This window comes from Miniopterus schreibersii, assembly GCF_964146895.1.
Source record: "Miniopterus schreibersii genome assembly, chromosome: 16".
In the NCBI taxonomy this organism is placed as follows: domain Eukaryota; kingdom Metazoa; phylum Chordata; class Mammalia; order Chiroptera; family Miniopteridae; genus Miniopterus; species Miniopterus schreibersii.
Window position 1 is genome coordinate 25,442,931 of NC_138116.1, and position 24,894 is coordinate 25,467,824.

At 42.5% G+C, this 24,894-nt stretch overlaps 1 protein-coding gene and 1 pseudogene across 2 annotated transcripts; one reads left to right on the plus strand and one right to left on the minus strand.

The window, feature by feature from the left end:
- The first annotated feature begins 263 nt into the window (after positions 1-263).
- LOC308546628 (mitotic spindle assembly checkpoint protein MAD2A pseudogene) lies at positions 264-2,592 on the plus strand (annotated as a pseudogene). The gene has a single exon. The product of its transcript is annotated as a mitotic spindle assembly checkpoint protein MAD2A pseudogene (transcript).
- Positions 2,593-9,382: 6,790 nt separating this feature from the next.
- On the minus strand, positions 9,383-24,359 carry SLFN5 (schlafen family member 5). Its single transcript, XM_081116228.1, has 5 exons — positions 24,153-24,359; positions 17,752-18,812; positions 16,679-16,804; positions 12,127-12,844; positions 9,383-11,954 (listed from the first exon to the last, which is right to left on the minus strand). Exons 2-5 carry the CDS (start codon positions 18,770-18,772, stop codon positions 11,141-11,143), a joined length of 2,679 nt encoding a protein of 892 aa, XP_080972354.1. The 5' UTR covers positions 18,773-18,812; positions 24,153-24,359; the 3' UTR covers positions 9,383-11,140.
- Between the last annotated feature and the right edge of the window lie 535 nt (positions 24,360-24,894).

The window sequence follows — 24,894 nt, forward strand, 5'->3', positions numbered from 1 at the left end:
ATTTTGTTGAGGATTTTAGCATCTATGTTCATCAGGGGTATTGGCCTATAATTTTCTCATGGAATAGAATAGAAAGCATGGAAATAAACCCTGTGCCTTTATGGTCAATTACTATTTGACATAGGAGGCAAGAACATGTAATAGGGTAAAGACAGTCTCTTCAATAAATGGTATTGGGAAATTGGAGAGATACATGCAAAACAATGAAACCAGACCATGAACTTAAACCATACACAAGAATAAACTCAAAATGCATTAAAGACTTAAAATGTAAGTTTCAAAACCATAAAAATCCTAGAAGAAAACATACGCAGTAAATTTCAGACATTTCTCATAGCGATATATTTGCCAATATATCTCCTCGGTCAAGGGAAACAAGGGAAAAAATAAACAAATGGGACTATATCAAGCTAAAAAGCTTTTGCATCAAAAAAATGAAACAGGAACCCACTGAATGGAGAACTTATTTGTCAATGATACAGCTGAGAAGGGGTTAATTTCCAAAATATATAAAAAACTTCTATAACTCAACACCAAGAAGACAAACAACTCAACTTAAAAATGGGCAAAAATGCCCTGGCCAGTGTGGCACAATGGTTAGAGTGTCAGCCTGCGCACCGAGGGTCACGGGTTTGATTCCCTGTGAAGGGCATCTACGTGGGTTGCAGGTTTGATCCCCAACGCCAGTCAGGGGTCGTGCAGGTGGCAACCAATCGATGTGTCTCTTTCACAGCGATGTTTCTCTCCCTCTCTCTCCCCCTGCTCCCTCCTTTCCACTATCTCTAAATTTCAATGGAAAAAATATCCTCAGGTGAGGATTAACAACGACCACCAAAAATGGGCCAAAAAAATGGGCAAAGGACCTGAATAGACACTTCTCCAAAAAGGACAAACAGATGGCCAGTAGACGTATGAAAAAAATGCTCAATGTCATTAATCATCAAAGAGATGCCAATTAAAACCACAATGAGATATCACCTCCTGTCAGAATGGCTACCGTCAATAAATCAACAAACAACAAGTGCTGGCAAAGATATGGAGAAAAGGGAACCCTCAAGCATTGCTGGTGGGAATGCAGACTGGCTCAGCCACTGTGGAAAACAGTATGGAGTGTCCTCAAAAAATTAAAAATGAAACTGCCTTTTGACCCAGTGATCCCACATCTGGGAATATTTTGGAAGAAACCTGAATTCGAAAGAATATGTGCACCCCTATGTTCATTGCCACACTATTTACAATAGCCAAGATGTGGAAGCAGCCCAAGGGCCCACCGATAGATGAGTGAGTAAAAAAGCTGTGGTATGCGGTCTCCGGTGCGGGGTGCGCACGCCGGTGGGGCCTGGCCATGGCGCTGCAGCTGGCCCGGGAGCAGGGCATCACCCTGCGCGGCAGCACCGACATCGTGGCCGAGTTCTTCTCATTTGGCATCAACAGCATTTTATATCAGCGTGGCATTTATCCGTCTGAAACCTTTACTCGCGTGCAGAAATACGGACTCACCTTGCCTGTGACCACTGATCCCGAGCTCATGAAGTACCTGAACAATGTGGTGGAGCAACTGAAAGACTGGCTGTACAAGTGTTCAGTGCAGAAGCTGGTGGTAGTCATCTCGAACATTGAGAACGGGGAGGTCCTTGAAAGGTGGCAGTTTGATATTGAGTGCGACAAGACTGCCAAAGATGACAGTGCGCCCAGAGAAAAGTCTCAGAAAGCGATCCAAGACGAGATCCGCTCTGTGATCAGGCAGATCACAGCTACCGTGACCTTTCTGCCACTGCTGGAAGTGTCTTGTTCATTCGATCTGCTGATCTATACGGACAAAGATTTGATTGTACCTGAAAAGTGGGAATAGTCAGGACCACAGTTCATTACCAATTCTGAGCAGGTCCGTCTGCGTTCCTTCACGACTACAATCCACAAAGTGAACAGCATGGTGGCCTACAAAATCCCTGTCAATGACTGAGATGAGCCGGGAACAGTGGCGGAATTCTTGATGTGTGTTTCCTGAGACCAAGTAACCGTAGTTCATGTTCTATTTCATTGATTAATTTTTAGATGGGGAAAACTTAACATTGTACTTTATTGAACTGTGTATATTGTCCATTTTTTGGTACCTGTTTGGCTTTCCATGGGGTTGTCATTTTTTGCCCATTGTCAAAGGGAACCAGCAGATTACATCAGCACTGTAATGTCAGTTCCTTTGAAGGAGGTAACTGGAGATGGAAAACTTTTGCTATAAAGCTAAATGTCTTCCTAAATCAGACCTTTTGGTTATCAAGTAGCTTGACTCAGTATAGGTAAATGTGAAACAGCAAAAGGAGTCTGAATATTCGGAATCTTTGTTTATTCCTAAAGTAACTGATAATCCACAATCACAAAATATTCCTAGAAGGTCCTTGTGCCATTTATTTCATTTGTATAGTTTCCGTATTGAAAAAATCTCCAATTCTTTGACTTTAATGTATATAATTTACACTTCCAAAGCTGTCCCTATTTCTCCTGTCTAAATTCTGGTGATACAGAACTTTTAATGTCTTTTGTGTTTTATAAAATCAAGGTTTAAGTGACAATGATGAATAAAGTTAAATGTGTATGTTTAAAAAAAAAAAAAAAGCTGTGGTACATTTACACCATGGAATGCTACTAGGCCATAAAAAAGAAGGAAATCTTGTTGTTGTTAATCCTCACTGGAGGATATTTTTCCATTTATCTTTAGAGAGAGTGGAAGGGGGGGGAGAGAGAGAGAGAAACATCCATGTGAGAGAAACATATTGATTGGTTGCCTCTCACAAATGCCCCAAACCAAGGCGGGGATCAAACCTGCAACCCAGGTACATGCCCTTGACAGAGAATCCAACCCATGACTCTTCAGGGCTCGGGCCAACGCTCTAACCACTGAGAACACCGCCAGGGCCTAAATATTTTTAATCTCTAAGACTCATTGTTTTATACATCAACATGCGTTATATTTGCCCGCACACTTACCCTTTCGGTAAGTTTGAAGTTACTTAGAAATAAAAATAAATAATAAGATTGAATTCAGGCGTGACCTCATTTAGGAATAAATCTAACTTCCATTGACTTCAGGTACCCATGTCCTTGGTGTCCCATGGTCCATGCACTGTTCTTTCCTTTCACTTCACAGAGTCATAATTGTCTTTGTCGCCCATTATGCCAGTAGATTGTGAGCTTCTTAAAACCAGGAACTGTGTTACATTTACGTTACCAGCACCGAGCCCAGGGCCTGGTAGAAGATAAGCTTTCTAATACTGATTGGATTAACATGTATAAGGATGACTGTCATCTTCTCTGAGGATGTTCTAATTATTCCACCCTTTCTTCTCAGATACCATTAGGCCGGGTTACATGTACTCCAGAAATACTCTGCAAGGAAGTGTTTCCACAATGTGAAGGACTCAGAGTTAATACATTAAAAATGACTCTTTCTCTCTCAAGGGGCATTGATGTATTTTATAAGTCTGCCTATGGACCCAGTGCCACAGTCTGTAGAAGAAATCAAGGAGTCATCTATGACACTTGCCCAGTTTCTCAGAACCACCTCCCAGTTCTCTATACAAGCAATTGACAAACTACAGACCATGGGTCCAATGCAGCCTCCTACCTGTTTTTGTTAGGTCCATAAGCTAAGAATGGCTTTTACATCTTTAAAAGTTTGAGAAAATCCAAAGAAGAGTAATGTTTTGTGACATGTGAAAATTAGACAAATTTCAATGTTTACTGTCCATCTAAAGTCTATTGGGGTGTAGCTATGTCATTCATTTATGCATTGTCTTTGGTTCCTTTCGTGCTACAACAGCAGAGCTGAATAATTACAACAGAGACTCTGGCTGACAGAGCCACCATGTTTACTCTCTGGTCTTCTACCAAAAATGTTTACTGAGCCCCGATCTACACCTCGCAGGCCCTGGGCAGCAGGGTGGAAGGGCTGCTCCACTGGCAGTGCCCTTCCACTACAGCAGAAGCTGGTGAAAATGGGAGCTTGCCTTGGAAATGTAGTTCCTAACAGTGGTCTGCAATGAGAGGAACACACGGGTTCATGATGGTTCAGGCTTGCATAACATATCCTGAGATGAAAAGTCTCACAAACACCCTCAAAATGAAGCTTTGTTGCAGTCTCTGTACTAGCCATTTTTGGCCTAGTTTATTCTTATGTGAGCAGCTGAGCTCTGAAGTTTGAATGTATCCAGATAAAAATGTAAGCTGTTTTTTTGTTTATCTTCACCCTAAGATATGTGTGGTTTTTTTTATTGATTTTAGAGAGAGAGGAAGGAAGAGAGGGAGAGAGAGAGAGAAACATAGGTGTGAAAGAAAAACATCAATCAGTTGCCTCCCATACACGCTCCAAACCCACATCCTAAGTATGTGCCCTGACTGGGAATTGAACCCATCACCTTTTGGTGTACGGGATGACCCTCCAACCGACTGAGCCACACCGACCAGGGCCAATGTAAGCTGTTTTTAAAGAACCTTGGTGACAGCAGAAAATGTTGTTTGCAACTTAACTGCAATAGGGAGAAGGTCACAATGTGTTTCCTTGAGAGTCATTTGAGGGTTTTTATATTTATGAAAAGGAGCCTCTGAAGAAGTTTGTGAGGTGTGTAGCCTGCTCATGATGACAGAAAATGAGGCTTAGACTGCTTTCTTTTCCTGAATAATCTTGATGGGCATTGCTCTATGTTTGGATGAGGTGAGCAATGTTACACCTTATATGTATGTAGCTGTTTAATAGTTGAATCTGCTTTATTAGAAAAACCTGCATGTGTGCCTTACATTAAAAAAATTTTTTTCATATGTTTTTATTGATTTCAGAGAGAGGAAGGGAGAGGGAGAGACAAATAGAAACATCAATCATGAGAGAGTCATTGATCGGCTGCCTCCTGCACGCCTCTTACTGGGAATCAAGCCTGAAACCCACGTGTGTCCTCTGACCCGGGAATCGAACTGCCATCTCCTGGATCCTAGATCAATGCTCAACCTCTGAGCCATGCCTGCTGGGTGCCTTACATTTTTAATAGCAATTAAACCATCTTCCAGACAGTAGCCCAGAAAACCTTCATGAAAAAGTAACTTTGAGAAGAGGCAACATGGCATCATTGACCAAGCTAAGAATTTCCACACTGACACAGGGACTGCTACAAGGAAAAAAAAATCATTCCAAGGACAAAAGGTTGCCCAGGAATACTCTTTGGATTTTCATGAACTACTTTCTGACTAGGACTTGGATTACAGGGCCTTCCTCATTTCCTAGCCCAGTATTCAGGAAAGAGCTCCCAGAGTGGTTCGCAATGAGATCTGAAGGTCAAGTACCTACGAGGAGCAGGGTCAGAGGTCAGAGGAAGTCCTCCTCACATCCCTCCTGACTCTGGAGGCTTCATGGGCTCAGGGTGTGGGGTGGCACTTTCTAGACTAGGATACACTGTATTTCGAATATGTGGGGACCCATGTGACAGAGCTATGCCAGTTCTTTTTTAAAAGGAAGTTGCTGTTTTCACAGCACAACAGATGAAGCTCCAAAAGAAATGAGGAAGCAGAGTGTACCCCAGGTCACCAAGGCGTCTAAGGGGCTGGATGAACACACCAAGTGTGACAGCGTCTTCTGGTTTCCGAGCTCGGACAGGAGGGACATGAGTGAGATCACTCCACAAGCAGTGGAGCCAATTGTTGTACAGAGTCTTCGCTCTCGCCAGCCCCAGGATGGAAACAGAGCTGTCTAATCTGAAGGGCCGTAACTGGGAAGGCTCCTGTCTGAGATAATCGAGGGAGACCCTGCCCCTGCCTGTGTGTGACTCTAGCTGATCTTGGTGCTGGGTATATAGTGCCGGACGTGACAGAAAGACCTCGAATAAGTGACCGAATGAGTACAAGGAATGGCCAAGCATGAAAAGCCATGAAATGGCTGTAGAATGAGGTGGTATAAGAGAAAGGCTCTCAGTGCCTGAGTGTGTGCGTGTGCGTGTGCGTGTGCGTGTGCGTGTACGATATGAGGGGTTGGTACATTACACAGAACAGAGAGCACTCAGAGAGCTCTCTGGAAACCTAGGAAACCTAGGGCTGGCCTTTCCCAGTCTTCACCTTCAAACAGTGCAGAAGCAGAAATGCCTGAGTGTGGGGGCAGAGCGGGTGTGGCGGACAGCCAGTCAGGGGGCCCTGTGCGAGGCCTTAAAGGGGGGCGGGGAGCACAGGCAGGGTACAAAGAGAGAACCACAGCGAATGTTGTCAGGAGCAAGTTATAATTTTTGGAACACTCATTTTCTTGTTACTTCCCCTTTTCCTTTCGTTGGCTGGATTAATCAGTCTGTTATTAAGTACATTTGGGGGGTTATTGTGAAACTCTGCTGTTTATCTCTACTTCCTACTGTCCCCTTTGGAGCTCTCTTTTTGTCTCTGTCCCTGAGATAAGTATTCGCTTCTAGATTTAACCTCAGTGAGAGCCAGTGGGAGAGTCGGCTGTCCCCAGGTGTTTCTCTGTCTACCAAGTTCGTAGGATGGCCTTCCTAGGCCACTGCTGCTTAGAGACTAAATCTATGATTTGTCACTGCTTCCTCTAAACTACCGCAAGCTCTAAAGAATCACAAGCCAAACGACCTATATGACCTAGAAAAGGATTCTTCGAAGGAGTTAATATTCCATTTATTTGGAAAAACCAATCCCATCTTCTCCCCAGAATATAGACTTTTACTTCTTACTCAAGAAGCACAAACTTGAGCAGACTCATTTATCACACATGAGAACCAGTCTGGCAGTTAGCTCCAGAAAGGAGAAATTTGCTTCATAAGTTTAAATACAAGACACATTCACAGAAAAATGCAAGATCTACCTGTTGTAAAATGAATGATGTTAAAAGATCCTAGGATTGTCTTGAATTATTTACCATACATAGAGCTGTCCATGCTGACATCTTTAATGCAATAATTCATATAAAGTTTAGGACTGTGGCTAGTAGACGTTAGAGTAAATCTGGATCACAAATGTTCCTCCCTCAATATTTTATAACATGGATAAAAATTGTAGAGATGCAGCCAAACATTAGCTAGTAACCATGAGTCACAGATAAACAAAAAGGGGTGCAGACTCTTGCCGTAAATACCTAAAAAGAGTGGCAGTGAAAAGAAAAGAAAATTCTGGCCTCACTATATAACTCTTGTCTCTACACTGGCCCCAGAAGTGGTACTCAAAGAAAAAGAGTGAATCCAGAAAAATCTGCTCAATTTTTATGAAACATGAATGTAATGAGAAGCAGCTGAGAAGGTGAGGGGGTCTCTCTGGGGAACATCAAGGAAAACACTGAAGAATGGCAGCCTCCAGGGTCCCCCGAAGGAGCTGGTAACTTAGCAGATACTGATTCAGAAAGTCTGTCTGGGTAACGCCTGACATGCTTCATTTCTAACAGGAGCTGCTGGTCCACAGACCTCACTTTGAGTCGCAGGGTATGGAATAGCTCCTTTCTACGAAAATATGGATGAATCCCAGATGTACTGAATCAGAATCTTCATCGTATAAAGATCCCCAGGGGATTCACAGGAACCTTGGAGAAGTCCTGGTAGATGCTACCTTTCCTGGGTCTATCCTGTTAACCTGGGGTCTCAGCCAGGGGTCCTGGCAGGAAACACAAGGCACATTCAAATGGGTAATTAGAGAAGAGGTTACAAAGCTGTAGACAGAGGGTAGGAAAGCCACAGGGGACAGGGGACAGGGGACAGCTTGGGGCTATTGAGGAGGGGCTGGCAGCCTTGGCGAGGGGAGGCAGTGTTACTGGAACCAGGAGACTAAAAGACCTCTGTCAAGGAGCTGTTTCCCAGGAACTTAAGTTGTGGGACACAGCCAGCCTGCATCACCTGCAAGAGAACAGCCAGGAGAGAAAAAAATTGCCTCATTCACTCTCCTCCCTCCGGCTAAGCTTCAGCCATTGCTCCCATGAACCAAATCAACTAGAATTCAAGTGGCAAGGGAACCCACTGATATCACCCAGTCAATCCCCCGTGGTCTAGAACAGGGTGAAGAAGGGTGGAGAATGGGTCCCAGAGGGACAAATAGCAGCTGTCCGCAGCATACCCTCCCAAACAGAATATCTTTATCTGAAACATTCCCCAAACTTCTCCTAAGGCCACATGGGAAAGGAGAGAAAGAAACATAGCGTAAAACCCGCTTCTGTGGTCCCTACTTCTGGATCTGACCACAGGCCTCAGCTGATAATTACAGCAGATACTGATTCAGAAAGTCTGTCTGCGCTACACCTGACACGCTTCATTTCTAACAAGCTCCCAGGTGATGGCTCCCACCACCTCTTCCAGTTATCCCCACCTCATTTGGGTGGGAATAACCTGGTGGGGTTACTTGACCTTTCACGCCTGTGGGATCTGAGCCCTTGAAGATCTCTCATTCCACCAGCTGAGTGTCTATGATCTGAGGCAGATCAAGCCTTTTATTTCATCTTCCTTCACTGAACCTCTTTCCCCAGTATACTTTTCCATAGCTGCTCCCCAGGCTCTGCCAATATGCATTGATGAGGTGCTGAAACGTTTGCCTACAGGCGATCTCCTCTGGGAACAGGTCTTCACCTCTGGGCCATGTTGGGATCTAACTCTTATTAGGGGATGGGTTTGAGTCTTAAGGAACATCAGCATCAGGTTGTGAGGCAGCTGGCACAAGGGCAACCATTCAGCTATCAAAATGCTTTTTTGCCTGGGAAGGCTGCTTCCCTAGGGCATGCTGTGCCTCCCTCTCTAAAGGCACTTGGGGGTCCAGAGTTCTTGGCACCCACCCAAACATCCTTATTTCATGTCTCAACCTCGTGCCCTTCCCTTAGTGTAAGAGATCTAGTGTGGTTGTAGATTTTTACACCGAACTCAGCATCTCTAACAATCAGGCCTTAGACATGGTGCTCAGCCATGTCTGCCCTGTAGCTACAGGGGACGGGGGACTCCTCCCAAACTGTCAGAGCCTTTAGGTTTTGCATGGATCTTCTCAGTTGGATAGTTTTGCGCACAATCTCAATTTTTTTTTCAATGTTTATACTTCCTAGAGCCATCAGAGAGTTTGTTCCACAATCTTTATCATACTATTGTTGCCATAGAAACTAAGTGCCACAGCCACATGATTTCCCAGTGCCTTGCCCTCACCTTCATGCCATCCTATGCTACTCCTCATGATAATGATGCCACCTTGTACGTGTGTATATGTGTGTGTGTGTGTGTGTGTAGTGTGCGCGTATGTGTGTGTGCGTAAACTATCACCACGTAGCTTTAAGCTATACCCACCAGAGCCATGGTGGGTTTTTTTGCTGGGGAAAGGGGAGAGAAATTAGATAAGAAAAAATGAATCCAAATTTCCTGAAGCCATTTTATTTCTTTTATTTTTTTTTAGAAGAAAGCAAATATGAAAGCAAATATGAAAAGATATTAGCACTAGATAGCAAAGATTTTTTATATATAATTCTTTTTAACTTTTTGTATTGCTTCAATTTTACCTCCTCACTCACCATCCATCATTATTCATTATGATCATGAGGGGCTTATCCCAGGGTATAGGTTGATAGGAAACTAAGAAAGTAATTCATAAAACCATTATATCAACAAGTACACACACACACATGACAAAAATCATATCAGTAAATAACCAACACTATTACATTGTACCAATCCAAAAGTCATAAAAAGCAAAAGCTGTCTTTTTTCATCTGTCTTCTCTCACATTCATTTGCCCTTCCCTAGAGCCAAATGCTATGACCAGGTTTTCAGTAAACTTCCAAAGATATTTAATGCATATATAAGCACATCTCTATATCCATTTTATAAGTCAAAGATAGCCATTTTAAAAACATTGCTTTGTTCACCATATATCTTAAAGCTGGTCCCACATCAGTACTTCATAGTATTACAGTGTGTTGATAGGCCATAAATTAATCAATTCAGCCCATCGAGGGGGATATTTACTATTTTGTAGTCTTCTGCTATTAAAAATAAAGTGAAGTTCAATTAACTGTACAGAAGTCATTGCACATGTTTGAACATACATGTAGAATAAATTCCTAAAAGAATTGCTAACTAAAGGGATATGTGCATTTAAAATTTGGTAGCTACTGCCAGATTGTTCTCGAGAGAGTTGAACTACTTCATAACAATGTATAAAAGTGATTTCTTGCCCAGCCGGGCAGGGCTCAGCGGTTGAGCATCGACCTAGGATCCAGGAGATCGTGGTTCGATTCCTGGTCAGGGCACATGCCCGGGTTGCGGGCTCAATCCCCAGTCGGGGGCGTGCAGGAGGCAGCTGATCAATGACTCTCTCATCATTGATGTTTCAACTCTCTCTCTCCCTCTCCCGTCCTCTCTCTGAAATCAATAAAGATATATATTTTTAAAAAAGAATTATTTCTATATGAGGACTTTAGAAATGTCTTCCATATTATATTTTAGAATATTTTACTGTTCCAATTATTGAGTTCTCTACTTCATATCCATTCTTAGTGGATCACTGTACTCTAGATACATCTTCTTTATAATTACCTTAATATTTGTGTTATTTCTCTCCATTTATGTGATTATCTCAAGGCTTCCTGCAAGCCAGGAACTGGGTTTTCCATTTATTTCTTGTTGCTTCTAACTTATTTCCTTCTGTAATGCTTCACAGTCTGTTTCCCTAGCAATATCCCTCTTCATCTCTTTTGGCTGCTTTGTCTTTCAACTCTTGTTTTATGGGATTATGGACTTCTCAAGTTTTTCCGTAGCATGAGACACTTGCAGGGAGTTTATATTTATCCCTTGAGTTATATTTTCTTTCAGATTCCTCTTTCTATCTACCCACCTACCCCCCCCCCCCCCACACACAAACATAATTTCTGCATCTCATGTCCCTCTAATTACTACTCTGGTGTCCCTTATTACAGTCTGAAATGTCTTGTGCTTGTATTGATTGGTTTACTCTGTGATTTGCCTTTGCCCAAAAAAAGAAATCTTATCTGTCTGGCTTGCTAACTTATCCCCAATTCCCAGTACCTGGAAGAGTATATGGCTCACAGTGAGTGTTCATGAAATATTTGATGATTAAATGTTTAAATCAGATTGTTTCACAGTTAACCAGAGATGAGGGCTACTTAATTGTTTCTTAGAGTAGGATCTTTCTGTCAGTTGGAAACCTTCAGAATATACAGATGTTTCCTTGCCCTAGAAGCCAAACAGAGCAGAAGATTATGGTAAACAGCTGTCTCAGCTGCCTCTGGATTGATCCCAAACACAATATTTCTTTCCAGGCCTGAAAATCGACGAACACTGTCCACCACGATGTGATTGCCCGTGATATCTGATGCATCTCTGATCCGTATGAACTGATCAGATTCCTCATTGAGCTGAAAATTTCTTTTCCTCATTGCTCTTTGAAGCTTAGGTTTATATCTTTGTACCTCACTTGCATTGCTGCAAATCACAGCAATATCCTTGAAGGAATAGCCATTCCTCAAGAGGAAATGGCATTTCTCTGTTATAAAACTCACCATCTCCTCCATATTCGATTTCTCTGTCATCTCAAACTTGCCTGCAACACCCTGAGACCATTTGACTTCACGGAGTATTTCCAGGAACTCAGGAGGGATGTTAGGTGGTGGATAATTTCTGACCTTGTGCAGTATTTCTTGTAGGTAGTTAGCTATTGGCTCTGCATTGCGGACCACTCTGGTGAGCTCTTTTCTTGGATACTGTTTTTTGATATCGGGGAGGCCACTGACATCCGTGTGGCTAGTTTGAAAGTAGTCCAGAAAGGTCCAGAGAATTCCAGCGGTATCGTTTTCTCTCTGAGTGATGGTTTCTGCCTTCTTGTACCAATTGCCACCTTCATCGCGGAAATTCTGAGCTTCATCAATGATTATGTGTTGAATCGTTTCAAAGTCTGAGTTGTTACCCATGAAGGCTTTTCGGGTCACTGCGACGCAGATGTTTTTGCGGCTGAAAATGTAAGAAACACAGTTAAGTTTCCCCAATCAAATAAAGGAAGTCAATTTTACTCTTAAACTCATCTTGACACAGTAAATACAATATGAATTTGAGCATGTAAACCTAAAGCCCCACCAGTCAAACTTACTCAAGAAAAAAAAGTGAAAACAGTCAGGCTGCATACCTCACGAATTCTTGCAGGGGCTTGTTCTCACAGATGTAAAGAATGTGACCTGGTTGACAGTGAAACACATTCCTGATCTTTTCCATGATCTTAAGAGCCAGGATGGTCTTCCCTGATCCAGGTAAGCCATGCACAAACAGCTTTCTGGTCTCGCGAAGGTTCACTGAAAGCAGCTCATATTGTTTATCTGTTAGTAGGTTCAAAACCTCAGAGCCCAGCTCTTCACTTAAAAAAGATGTGAACCCACACAAAACTATCACAAGGGACTGCAACAGAGCCTCCATGTCCTGTGTCGTTTTCAGTTTATAGGACTCAGGGTAACACGGCAATGTCGAATCACTAAGGGAATCTGCTGTTGTGTCAGGATTCAGCAGGAAGGCCGAGGGAATGATGCACAGTTTTCCAGTGTAGCCACCTGTGTTCACCAGCTTCTGCTTTAAGGTGCGGGCAACATTCAAACAATAGTCCTTCCAACCGTCACTGTGCTCCCTGAAGATGGTGTAGAGGACTGGGATTTTGTTCGGGGAAAGTAGGAGAGCGTCACAGACGACTCCCTGCTTCTCTTGCAGACCGACATCCACAGCCCAGCTTCGAGAAAATATCAACATTCCTTGGGAGACAGAGCGCATTTGCTTATTTATTAATCTTCTGAGTCCTTTATGTTGCGAGAACAGTTCCTTGAAGAGGCTTTGTGGTCTATATAGCAAGTCTGGTGATACTGGACGGGGAAAGAATTGGAATAAATTAGAGAATTCGCAGACAAGCTTGTAATCATCATTGTATGTAAGAGTCAACCCACCCTTGGATCTACCATGCCTTAGGACTAGGTTATGCATTAGCAACAACTCCAGTCCAATGGAACCGATAAACAACAGGCATAAAAAGAGACGAACAATAATTACGACACAGTGTGGTAAATTAATGGGGAAGAAATACGCAAAGCATTATGTGAACACCAGGGAGAGGCGCAGCTCAGAAGAGGAGAATATGAAAGTCTTTGAGGAAGGGGACACCGGAGCTGCTGCTTACAGGATGATTGACAGTCAGCCAGCGGAAGGGAGACTGGAGATGGGCAAAGGGGATACAGAAAGGAAGCACGAGGCAAGGAACAGCAAGATCCGTTCAGGCAGCTCCAGGCGGATTGTGTTGCTGATGTCTAAAGCGAAAAGCAAAAAAGGGGAGACGGGGAGGAAGGCATCCTCCTGCCATCGTGACACCTGGCAGTGCCGACTGCAGCTAACAATACTGCACTGAATCGTTATATCCTTGAAGGTTGTTAAGAGAGATCTTAGATATTCTCAACACATACACACAAATGGTAATCATGTGAGGTGATGGCTATGTTAATTAATCTTACTGTGGTAATCATTTCACAATATATACATGTATGAAATCATGTATACATGTATACACAATATATACATGTATGAAATCATGTCACACACCTTATACATGGTGTATGTATACACAATATATACATATATACATGTATACACAATATATACATGTATGAAATCATGTCACACACCTTATACATGGTGTAATCAGTTACAGCTCCATAAAGCTGGGGGGAAATACTTGGCAAATGTTATATACTGTATGACTTCACCTACATGGTATTCAGTGAAAGACAAAATCACAGGGATAGATGCCCGGCCGGGCGTGGCTCAGCGGTTGAGCGCGGACCTAGGATCCAGGCGATCGGGGTTCGATTCCCGGTCAGGGCACATGCCCGGGCTGCGGGCTTGATCAATGACTCTCTCATCATTGATGTTTCTATCTCTCTCTCTCCCTCTCCTTTCCTCTCTCTGAAATCAATAAAGATATATTAAAAACAAAAACAAAAAACAAAAAAAACCCCACAGGGACAGAGAACATCGATGGCTGCTAGGGGTTAGGGGCTGGAGGAGATTTTGACTACAAAAGGGCAGCATAAAGGAGCCTTTTTGTTGTTAATTCTCTCCCGAACATATTTTTTCCATTGATTTTTTTAGAAAGAGGGGAGGGGGGAGAGGGAGGGAGGGAGGGGAAGGAAGAGAGAGAAACATCGATGTGAGAGAGACACATCCATTGATTGCCTCCTACACGTAACCCGGTCAGAGCCAGGATCCAACCTACAACCCAGGTAGTTGCCCTTGACCGGGAGTCAAACCCTTGATCCTTCGGTGTGTTGGCCCAAAGCTCTAACCACTGAGTCACACCGTCCATGGCAGGAGCCTTTTTTTGGTGATGAAATTGTTCTGTATCTTGACTGTGGTGGGCATACAAACCTATACATATTTTAAAAACCTTTAGTCTGTTTACCAAAAAAGTTCATTTTATATTTGTAATTTTAAAAAATTAATTATTGCCCGGCTGGGCGTGGCTCAGCGGTTAAGCATCGACCTGGGATCCAGGCGATCAGGGTTCGATTCCCGGTCAGGGCACATGCCCGGGTTGCGGGCTGCAGCCAATCAATGACTCTCTCACCATTGATGTTTCTGTCTCTCTCCCTCTCCCTTTCTCTCTCTGAAATCAATAAAGATATATTTTTTAAAAAAATTAATTATTTAAAGTGCTTTTTAAAAAGCATTTTGGTTTTTCCTGTATGTATATAAAAGGTTCACCTTTTGGGGTCACAAGCCCAAACTTGAAACCTAACCAAAACTATGAACCTCTTCTCAGAAAATAATAAAACACACAAAATTTGATTTTTTAATTCCACGTGGAGGGAAGACAAGGATGAATCCAGATTTCTGTGCTTGGCTGGATGGAGTATAGACTCACCAACTGATGGAGATAATGTGAAAAGAAAATACAGAATAATATGCAGAGTAAAAAGAAGAAATAGAAAATTGTCAGAGTGGGAGATTGGCTTTGGAAATGCGCAGCTTCGGATACGTGTTGTACATCAAGCTCTCCAGCAAGCAACTGGACACACCAGTAAAGTTTGTCTGGGCTCAGAGAAATACTAGAGTTATTTTCTATAGAAGTGGACCAAACTAAGGGTACCTCCTACTACGACTTCAATTTAACATCATTCTGGAATTTTTGGCCAATGAACTGAGACAAGTAAAAAAAATAATCTATATAAATATAGGAAAAGTTAGTTACAAATGACCTTTGCTTTTGCATTAATAAAAGTACTAAGTAAAATGTTTGGAAATGGCATAATTTAAAACTCTGAGCTTTCTTACATGCCAGTAATTCAAAATTAGAAATTATCATCATATAAAGATTTCATTCTAGGAATAACATGTAACATATATGGTGAAAATATAGATAAAACTTTGAAACCATTAAGAGATATACCATATTTTACTGATTATAAATGTACTTTCATATCTTTTATTCTTAAAGAGAATTTTTTATTGATTTTAGAGCGAGAGAGGAAGAGAGAAACATCGACTTCCTGTTTCACTTATGCATGAATTCCCTGGCTGAGTCTTGTATGTGCCCTGACCGGGATCGAACCTGCAACCTTGGCGTATCAGTACAACGCTCTAACCAACTGAGCTACCTGGACAGGGCTTAATATCTCTTAAATTAAGATATATCCTATAGTTTAATAGACAATATTTTTAGTGGTAAATAAAGGAATAACACACTATTATTTTCTTAAATTTGATGAAATATGGTCAAAGAAAACTTGAATGAATGGCCAAGCATTCCATGTTCAGCAAAATTTACTGTTGTAAAAATGACAGTTCTTCCTAAATTACTTTATCAATTTTATGTAATTGCCATCAAAATAATACCATTTTATTCTTTTCTTTTTTGTGGAACAAAATGATACTAAGCTTCTTCTAGAAGAGAAATGCCATGATAATATCATTTGGGGAAAGTTATTCTGGTATGTTTTGAATTACAATTTGGCAAGGTTCACCTAAGCTTACAAGTGTAAAGAAGTGATAGCAGGGGTGTTTGCAAGTTTTGACCTTGGTGGTGGTTACACAGGCTTCATTGTATAATTATTTATTAAGTTATATTGCTGTTCTGTGTACTTTCTGTATATATAGTATATTTCACAATAAAAACAGCTAAAACTTAACAACCCACAACCTGTCCAACACCTGCTATGGGTTGAACATCTCTTCGTAACTTTATTGGGCATATGTGTTTTCTTTTCTGAGAAATTCATCTTTATAACTATTTCCCATTTTTCTATTGGGTTGTTTGTTCTTTTGAAAAATTATGTACGTTCTTTATATATTCTTGATGCCATCCTTTGTCAGCTACATGGATTGCAAATATCTTTCAAGATCGCAGTTAAATCTTTTCACTCTTTTGACAAGCAGAAGTTCTTAATTTTAACATAACAAAATTTATCGGCTTTTTTGTTTAAGTTTAATGCTTTTATGTCTGGTTTAGGAAATTCTTTCCTATATGAAAGACACAAAATTATTCACATACATTTTCTAATAAAAGTTCAAACGATTTGTTTCTGTCATTTATGTCCTAAACCTTCTAGAATTGATTTTTTTCTATAACATAAAACAAGAGTCCAATTCTATTTTTTTCTGTATGGATGAACCACCAACCTGTTCCAAAGCAACCACTGATGATGAATTACCTGGAAAGTAACGTTTCTGCTGTTCTTTCAGACATTCCAAATTCCTATGAGTGTACACACTCCTGCTGTGGGGTGTGGTGGATGACAAGCTCCGCTCAAGGACCATCTCAGGACATCTGGAAGGATCTTCAGAAACAAGAACCAAGGGTTCAATATGCAAAAAGGCTGACCCTCAACTTATAGCTGAGCTGTGTTTCAGGGCCTTTCACTTAGTCTTAGAACTTGAATTCTTGGCCCACAGATATTTGATTTACATCCCAAGTCAGCTTAGAAGAACCTACTGATATCCTGGGGCGAGGAGGGGATTGGCTCTCAAAAAGGACAAGTGGCAAAGGAGACGGACAACCATGGTTTAGTAATCATTTAATTTCTTTCTAATCCTCACCCAAGGATATGCTTTCTATTTATTTTAGTGAGAGAAAGAGAGGAAGGCAGAGGGGGAGAGAGAAACATCAGTGTGAGAGTGAATCAATGGGTTGCCTCCTGCGTGGGGATCAAGCCCACAACCTGGGTACGTGCCCTGATGGGGAATCAAACTTGCAGCCTTCTGGTGTACAGGACAACGCTCCAACCAACTGGACCACAGGGACCAAGGCTGTTTGGTCATCTTTTAGCTCAAAAATGTAAGTGGGGCAATAAGAAAGGGAGACTATTTACTCCAGGGGACCATATATAATGGGAAGGCAGAGGAAAGTGGCAATAAGTTAAAGAGGACATATGAAAAGGAATTTCCTGAATAATTAAATGTGACTTTATAGTCAGAAAGGAAGAGAACTGATTATGAACACAAGAAAGGATGTGAAGATAGAAACTGCTAGGTCAAACAGTCCTGTACACCACCCTCCAGTGGTTCAACTAGCCCAGGGCATCTGCTGGATGCAGGATATTTAAAATGGGCAGAGGGAAAGAAGGGCAGTGCCCACCAACTGCATCTATAGGAATTAATAAATCAGATATCTGCACCTCAGAGATTACTTCTCTTTCCCAAGATTTTAAAACAATACCTCCCTTTCCTCCCTCCCACTACCCACCCCCCAGCAACATTACAGTTATTATGGATTCTGCTCCCTGACCTGGGTCGGCTTCTGTCATCCAGGTTACCCATTCCTTTGCGTCCAGCTGTCTCACGCAGTTGTCCTTCACCGTCCAGGCACAAGGCTCTTTGGCAAACACCACACAGCAGAACGGTTCCACCTTGACTGCACAGACATATCCATGGAGGGCCCCCTGATTGTATACTTCAAGGAATTTGAGGGCATATTTTATCTCACACTTCTGGGTACAGAAATGATAGACAGGTAACTTCCTAATACAGCCACCAATATAGTCCTTCAAAGTGGTAAGATCATCCATTTTCTCTTTCTCACATCCAATGACTTCTAGGGTCTCTTCATGCACCCCCCAAAATATGTACCCTCCTTCAGTGTTTGCAAACGCAGACACACAACTGGGGATAGCCTTGTCGAAGCACTCTAATACCTTCTCTGAGAACATTTTAAATTCAACATGCGTGGACCTGGTAAAGTTGAGCTTTTCCAGGTACCGAAGGCTAGTTCTATCAAATAAAGCCTCAGCTGAGGCCATTATGTTACCTTCGTTTTGTACACCTTCCTGGAAATTCCGTGTACTTAAACTGGGATCATGAATGTTCTTAAGAGACTGAATCTTCTCTTTGAGGAATTCCAGTGCTTCCTGAGACGTCAGGACATTAGTAGATGTTTTATCTCTTTGGTACAAATTGGAAGACAAAGTAGCAAACCGTACACCAGAGGCCTCTGCATTCCACGATTTCACAAAAATATAAAAGAGGTCTTGGTCATCCTGTTGCATCTCATCTAAATAGCCTCTGAAAATTGGTTCCCATTTCAATCCTACCCCATCCCTTTTATAACTGTAGTCTTCGTTCTCAATCTCAATCTTGACCACTCCTCCGCCAGAATTCAGCAGAGCGCATACTGCACGAAAGATGATTGTAGCCTGTCTGCTCTGCAGGCCAGGGTCCATTTGTGCCCTTTGTTTATCCCCGAGGGTGACTTTTCCTACATTTAAAACACACTCGGCAAAGTTCGTTTCCAAATCAACCTTGAGACTCATCTTCTCGGCACTTTTCCTGTTCTTACCCTGAGCTGTTCTCCTAAAAAACAGGAAAATGGAACCATTGGAATAGGACACGAACAGGGGCAGGAGGAAATCGACAGTTTAGGGCCATTTTTCTGAAGCAAGTTACTTCATTTATTTCCACTGAGCTTGAGGTGAGATTCATACGTGAAGGGTCTACAACAGGTTGAGGAGATACAACTGCTGGAAGCCCACTGCCGCTACAGAAATGAGCAAGAGGCTATTTTTTTGTTGTTTTTCAATTTCAAAACAACTTTTATTTTGATAAGAGTGATGTTACCTATCTTCTTTTACATCATTTACTTAGTTCTTCTCTTTATTCAATTATTTAGTAACGATAAGTCAAAAAGCATTTAGTTTACTAAGGTTTATGTAGTGCCATTTGTTGAAATCGAATATGATTTATAGCACGCAAAGACAAACTTATGTGTATTCGGTCTAATTAATCATATTCATAGCGGACAGTAAATATTTCTGTATATACTAATTATACTTTATTGTAACTGAAAACAGATAGATTGACTTAAATAACAGATTGACGTCAATAACAAAGAACACTGTTAACAAAGTTAGGACATAAAACTAACCACATCTGTTTTTTGGAAAAACATGAAAAATAAGTATTTTTAGGTTAAAGAAATGACTTGAATATATGAGGCTATTTTTATGCTATGATTTTAGTGACTGTTTCTGCCAAGTTCTCTAAATGACAAGGTCTCTCAAGATACCTGCAAAAAATAGGAAGCATTACAAAGATACACATGGATAGGAGCTGCAAGGCAATGGAAAAGATTTCATGGTCAAAATATATCTTTGAGGTATAGTGATATTTATTGTTATTCTTGGTACTTTTTTTTCTCCTCTCACTGATACATGGGCAATTCTTATATTATTTTATAGTCTACTTTTGTGAAGGAGCAAATATGATTGAGCTGGCAATTTATCACTGTTGCTATGAAACAGATCCTTTAGCTCCTTCTGGTCCAAGCATTTCCCATCTTGTGAAAAAAAAATTTTTATATATAATTTATTATTATGTATAATATATTTACATAAAAATATATATAATAATTATTATATATATTTTTATTTTGCAACTAACAAACAAATTATTGACTGTTTGTTTGGAACAACCAGGATGTCAGTTTCAGGTGGGTTTCCGACATTTCCTAAACTTCAACTGACAACAAAGAATCTCAGAAGAGGGAACGCTGAATGAGAGCATGCAGACACATCATCTTTGCAACCACATTGCGGGACTGAAAGCGGGTGTGAGTGACACACATCCTTGCAACTGCCCATCTTTGGCCAACTTGTGACAGCTGAGGAAGAAAAACGAGCAACTAAACCAACTCACAAATAATTGCAAAACCCTCTATCATGAGAGACTTCATTGTGAACCAAGAAGATGTCATGCTATCTGGGCAGTGTCCTGGCTCTGTCCTCCCTCACCCCCCAGCCCCCACCCATACACACTGTCTTCCTCAAATACCTGGATACAGGGAACAAAAGATGAAAACCAAGAGAGAAGCAAACACAATCCCCTAGATGAGTGTGAAGACAGAGCCCAGAATGAAAGGTGTAGGACAGGCCTGAAGGATCACGAGCCAAAACTGGAGCAAAATTGCAGCAAGCTCCAGTGGGTGGCACCTGAGACTATACGACTGGTGGGATTTAATAAGTTAGCCAAAGGAGAGGTGGAGATTTTGAGAATAAATTAGTAATAGGGATTTCGGAAAATATGCAAATACAGATATAAGACAATAATTGAGCTTAAAATAAAAATATGGGAAATAAAATATAATCATAAGGCATTAGATGGCACAGCTATAAATAAAATGACAGTCATAATAATATAAACTCTAAATATTGTTCTGATCAGAAATGATGATATAATTGTACTTTTAGGATGTGGGGAGAGAAAGTGTAGGGAAAGAAGTATGAGAGATCAATACCTTTATCTCCAGAAACAGACAATATCTAAAACTTGGGGAGGGGGAAGGTTAGGGAGAGCATAAGCATGTTTATAAATATATAGTTAAATGCCAAAAGTAAAAGCCAAGGAGGCAAGAGCAGGAAAAGTAGATGAGGGTATGTAGATGGGGATTCTTACTATCTTTTACAGAACTACATACATAAGACTTCCTCTTCCAGTCAGAAGAGAATATCAGGGACTAGATTACTCTCCAGTCTGAAACAACTAAAATATTTCTGAAGAAATAATGGCCAGAAATTTTCCAAATTTGACTTAACCTATACAAAATCAAGATCAAAATCCAAGATATTCAACAAGCACAAGAAACATGAAGAACACTACACCAAGCTCGTCACAATTAATTTACTCAAAACTAGTAATAAAGAGAAAATCTTAAAAGCAACCAAAGGAACAAGGTATACAACATATAGAGAAACAAAAAAAAAATAACATTAGTTTTTTTTGTCAGAAACAAAGCAAGTGAGAAGATAGCGGATCAACATCTTTAAACCACTGAAAGAAGAAAAGCACTGTGAACCAAGAGTTCGATACTCAGTGAGAATATCTTTCACAATTAGGCTAACTCAACAACAAAAAGACAAACAATCCAGTTTCTACAATGAACAAAGGACTTGAAGACACATTTCTCCAAAGAAGAAATACAAATGATCAATAAACACATGAGAAGATGCTCAACATCATTAGTCCTTAAGGACATGTAAATCAAAAGCACAATGATACATCACTTCACACCGACTTGGATAGTAATAATAATAATACTAAAAACAAACAAACACATTGGTGAGGATGTAGAGAGATTGGAATCCACATACATTGCTGGTAGGAATATAAAACATTGTGGCCATTGTGGAAAATAGTTTGGAAGTTCTTCAAAAAGCTAAACATAGAATTACCGTATGTCCCAACAATTCCACTCCTAAGTATATACCAAACAGAATTGGAAGCAGGCAATCAAATGAATCCTTGAAACTCAAGTAAGTCATGAATGTTCATAGCAGCACTGTTCACAATAGCCAAAAGGTAGAAACAACTCAAATGTCTATCAACAGATGTATGGATAAACAAATTGTGCTATATTCATACAATAGAATATTATTCAGCCATAAAAAGGAATAAAGTACTGATACATGCTTCAACACAGATGAACACTATGGTAAGTAAAAGAGCCAGACACAAAAGGTCAGTGATGGACTGTATGTTTATGTCCCCCAGAACTGGTACATTGAAACCCTAACCTCCATTGGGATGGTATTAGGAGGTGGGGCTAGGAACAGATCATCACATTTCAGTTGTCTTCCACTTGCAAGAAAGTACTAAAACTTGTGATTGCTCGTTTTCTTTTCTCTTTTTCTTTTATTTATTGATTTTGGGGGGGGGGGAGACTCAGTGTTTCACTTATTTATGCATTCCTTGGTTGCTTCTTGTATGTGCCCTGACCGGGAATAGAACCCACAACCGTGGGGTATCAGCATGATGCTCTAACTAACTGAGCAACGAGACCAGGGAGCTCATCTTCTTTTTTTTTTTTAAACATATCTTTATTAATTTCAGAGAGAGGAAAGGAGGGGGAGAGAGATAGAAACATCAATGATGAGAGAGTCATTGATCGGCTGCCTAGCCCGCAAACCGGGCATGTGCCCTGACCAGGAATTGAACCTCGATCCCCTGGATCCTAGGTCCATGCTCAACCGCTGAGCCACCCCCGGCCGGGCTCATTTTCTTATTGAAACAAAAGAATTGAAGAGTCTAGTGTGGTGAAGACCTGGGAACCAGGTGGAGAGGGGCAAGGGGCAAAAGGGCTGGGTGGGGGGTACACATCTGTAATACTCTCAACAATAAAGTTAAAAAGAAAAAAAAACTATATTGTAGGTCCTAACAATACAATGGGACAAGAAAAGAAAGATTTATAAGACAGAAAAGATCAAACCAAATTATCATCATTTTCAGACATAATACCTAGGTAGAAATCCAAGAAAAGTTGTAGAAATAAATAAAAAGTTGTAGAAAAAAACATTTCTGACACAGGATGCTGTTCTTCACTGTTTCTCTTTCCTGCTCTTCTGGCCACAGGAACTCTCACCTCCGCCCCTCACATATTCGAGTGTTATCAGTTTCGTTCCCCCCCCCCCCAAAGGAAGGCGAAGCCTCGCCCAATTCTCCCCTGCCCCAGAAACAGCAGCGACCGCACCCATTTCCTCCCAGGGGCTCCGCCCTGAGACCACCAGGGGCGCGGATGAACCCGCAGACCCCAACCAACTTCCCGCAGGCCCTGCCGCACGGCCTCCCTACCACACTAGTCTTCAAGGATTCCTTTCTTCCTCCTTCTTCTTTTTTTTTAAAATATTGATTTCAGAGAGAGGAAGGGAGCCCGGAGAGAGGGAGAGAGCGAGAGAAACATCAATCATGAGACCTCATTACTCCCCTGCTGGGGATGGAGCCTGCAACCCGGGCGTGTGCCCTGACCGGGAATGTCCTGGATCCTAGGTGGCTGCTAACCGCTGAGCCACGCCAGCCCGCGGGGGCTCAAGGATTCCTTTCTGGCCCCTAGACGGTACTGTGCAAGAGTGGGCAGAGCGCTGGCCCCTGCTCCTTGGTCAGAGTGTTGTCCCAGTGCGCACGCCAAGGTTGCCGCTTCCATCCCCCATCAGGGCGCATGCAAGAATGGACCAATGAATGCATAAAGAAGTGGAATAACAAATGGGGTGTGTGTGTGTGTGTGTGTGTGTGTGTCCCATTCTCTCTCTTTAAAGTCATTTTTTAAAAAAGATTGCTTTTTAAAAGACCTGAAAAAAAAAGTGGGGGCAGGGAGCGGAATCACTGTAGCAGAGCCTCGGCCAACAGCGCCTCCGGGAGCTCCACTACCGCGCGCCGGGGGCTATACTGGGGGGGGGACACGACTGTTAGTTTCACGACTGATGTCCCAAGCCAGGGGCTTACAGGCAGTGGCCGAACACAGCCTCTTGTAATGAACTGGACACGGACCCAATTGGTCCCCAGGCCACACCCTCACTGGCTTCACCTTCGGGAGCCTCGGTACCTGATGTAGCTGCTCCCTTTAAAGTTCTTTGAGCTCCCGAACCGTGGGGAAATTTTACCAGGCTCGGGTTGGTAAGATTTGGGCTGTGCGGCTGGGCGCCCCTCCTCCCTCCCCAGGACGCCATGTGTCCCAAACCTTCCCGCTCCCGGCTCCTTCGCGGCCCATCTGCTGGACGTTTCCTACTTCTGAGAGTCTCCCCGGCGGGAAAGGAGCTCCCGGGGCTGCGGCTGCTGCACTCCGCTTTCGGGGGGCCAGCGAGAACCTGGGGAGGGGGGAAGGAGCTTTTGGAGGACCTGCGCACAGGTGCGCGGGGGGCTCCTTACCTGTGAAGGTTTCTCCGCAGCAGCGCGCCTCCGTCCCGGAGCGAGAGAAGCAGCCTCCTGGCCTTAACTCTGCAGGGAGCGAGAGAAGCAGCCTCCTGGCCTTAACTCTGCAGGGTGAGGTCCTTCTATCTACTGAACTTGGCGACGACACTTCCCGGAACGGACGCCGCCCAGGAAACAGAGGTACAGCTCAACAGTTTCGCTTCTGGGGACCTAACCCCCACTCCTGCTAGAACAGCAGCCTTGGTTACCTTTGGTGGATCCGGGTGGGGTGATTGGTGGGGAGTGGGGGTGGTCTTGGTTATCTTTGTGTTTTCTGATTAGTTTTTCGGTTTTGTGTTTTTTTTTGAGATTGGCAGTACTCGTCCCAACCCAGGGAGGGATTTCTGGGCGGAACCCCCAGTGTCCTAGCCCTCCCCGGAAGCCCCAGTTTCCCGCGCGCCCACGGGTCTCTCTCCCCAACGCCTCCAGCCCCTGGGTTGAGGCTGGAATTGCGAGATCAGCCGCCCCCACTGTCCCGGGGGAGTGAGGAGGTGGCAGCCGAGAACCAAGCCTCCGCTTTTCGCCCCACTTGCACCTCAGACCTGGGGAAAGTTGATTCTGCCTCCTTTCTTTTGATTTGTAGAAGGCTGATGGCAGCTGCTAAGGGCTCCCCCGAAACCGGCTGGGAGTGTCGCTGGTTGGTACAACTGGGCAGGATCAGGCGATGGCATTTTGGTGAAAGAAAAGGGAAAATGTCCTT

What these genes read in the sequence shown, in the direction of transcription:
- SLFN5 (XM_081116228.1), bottom strand. Translation starts at nt 18,772, where the DNA reads ATGAGTCTCAAGGTTGATTTGGAAACGAACTTTGCCGAGTGTGTTTTA. An exon ending in GATGACAGAAGCCGACCCAG is followed by an intron (nt 16,805 to 17,751) that starts GTCAGGGAGCAG and finishes TTGTTTCTGAAG; the next exon opens with ATCCTTCCAGATGTCCTGAG. An exon ending in CCCCTGCAAGAATTCGTGAG is followed by an intron (nt 11,955 to 12,126) that starts GTATGCAGCCTG and finishes TTACATTTTCAG; the next exon opens with CCGCAAAAACATCTGCGTCG.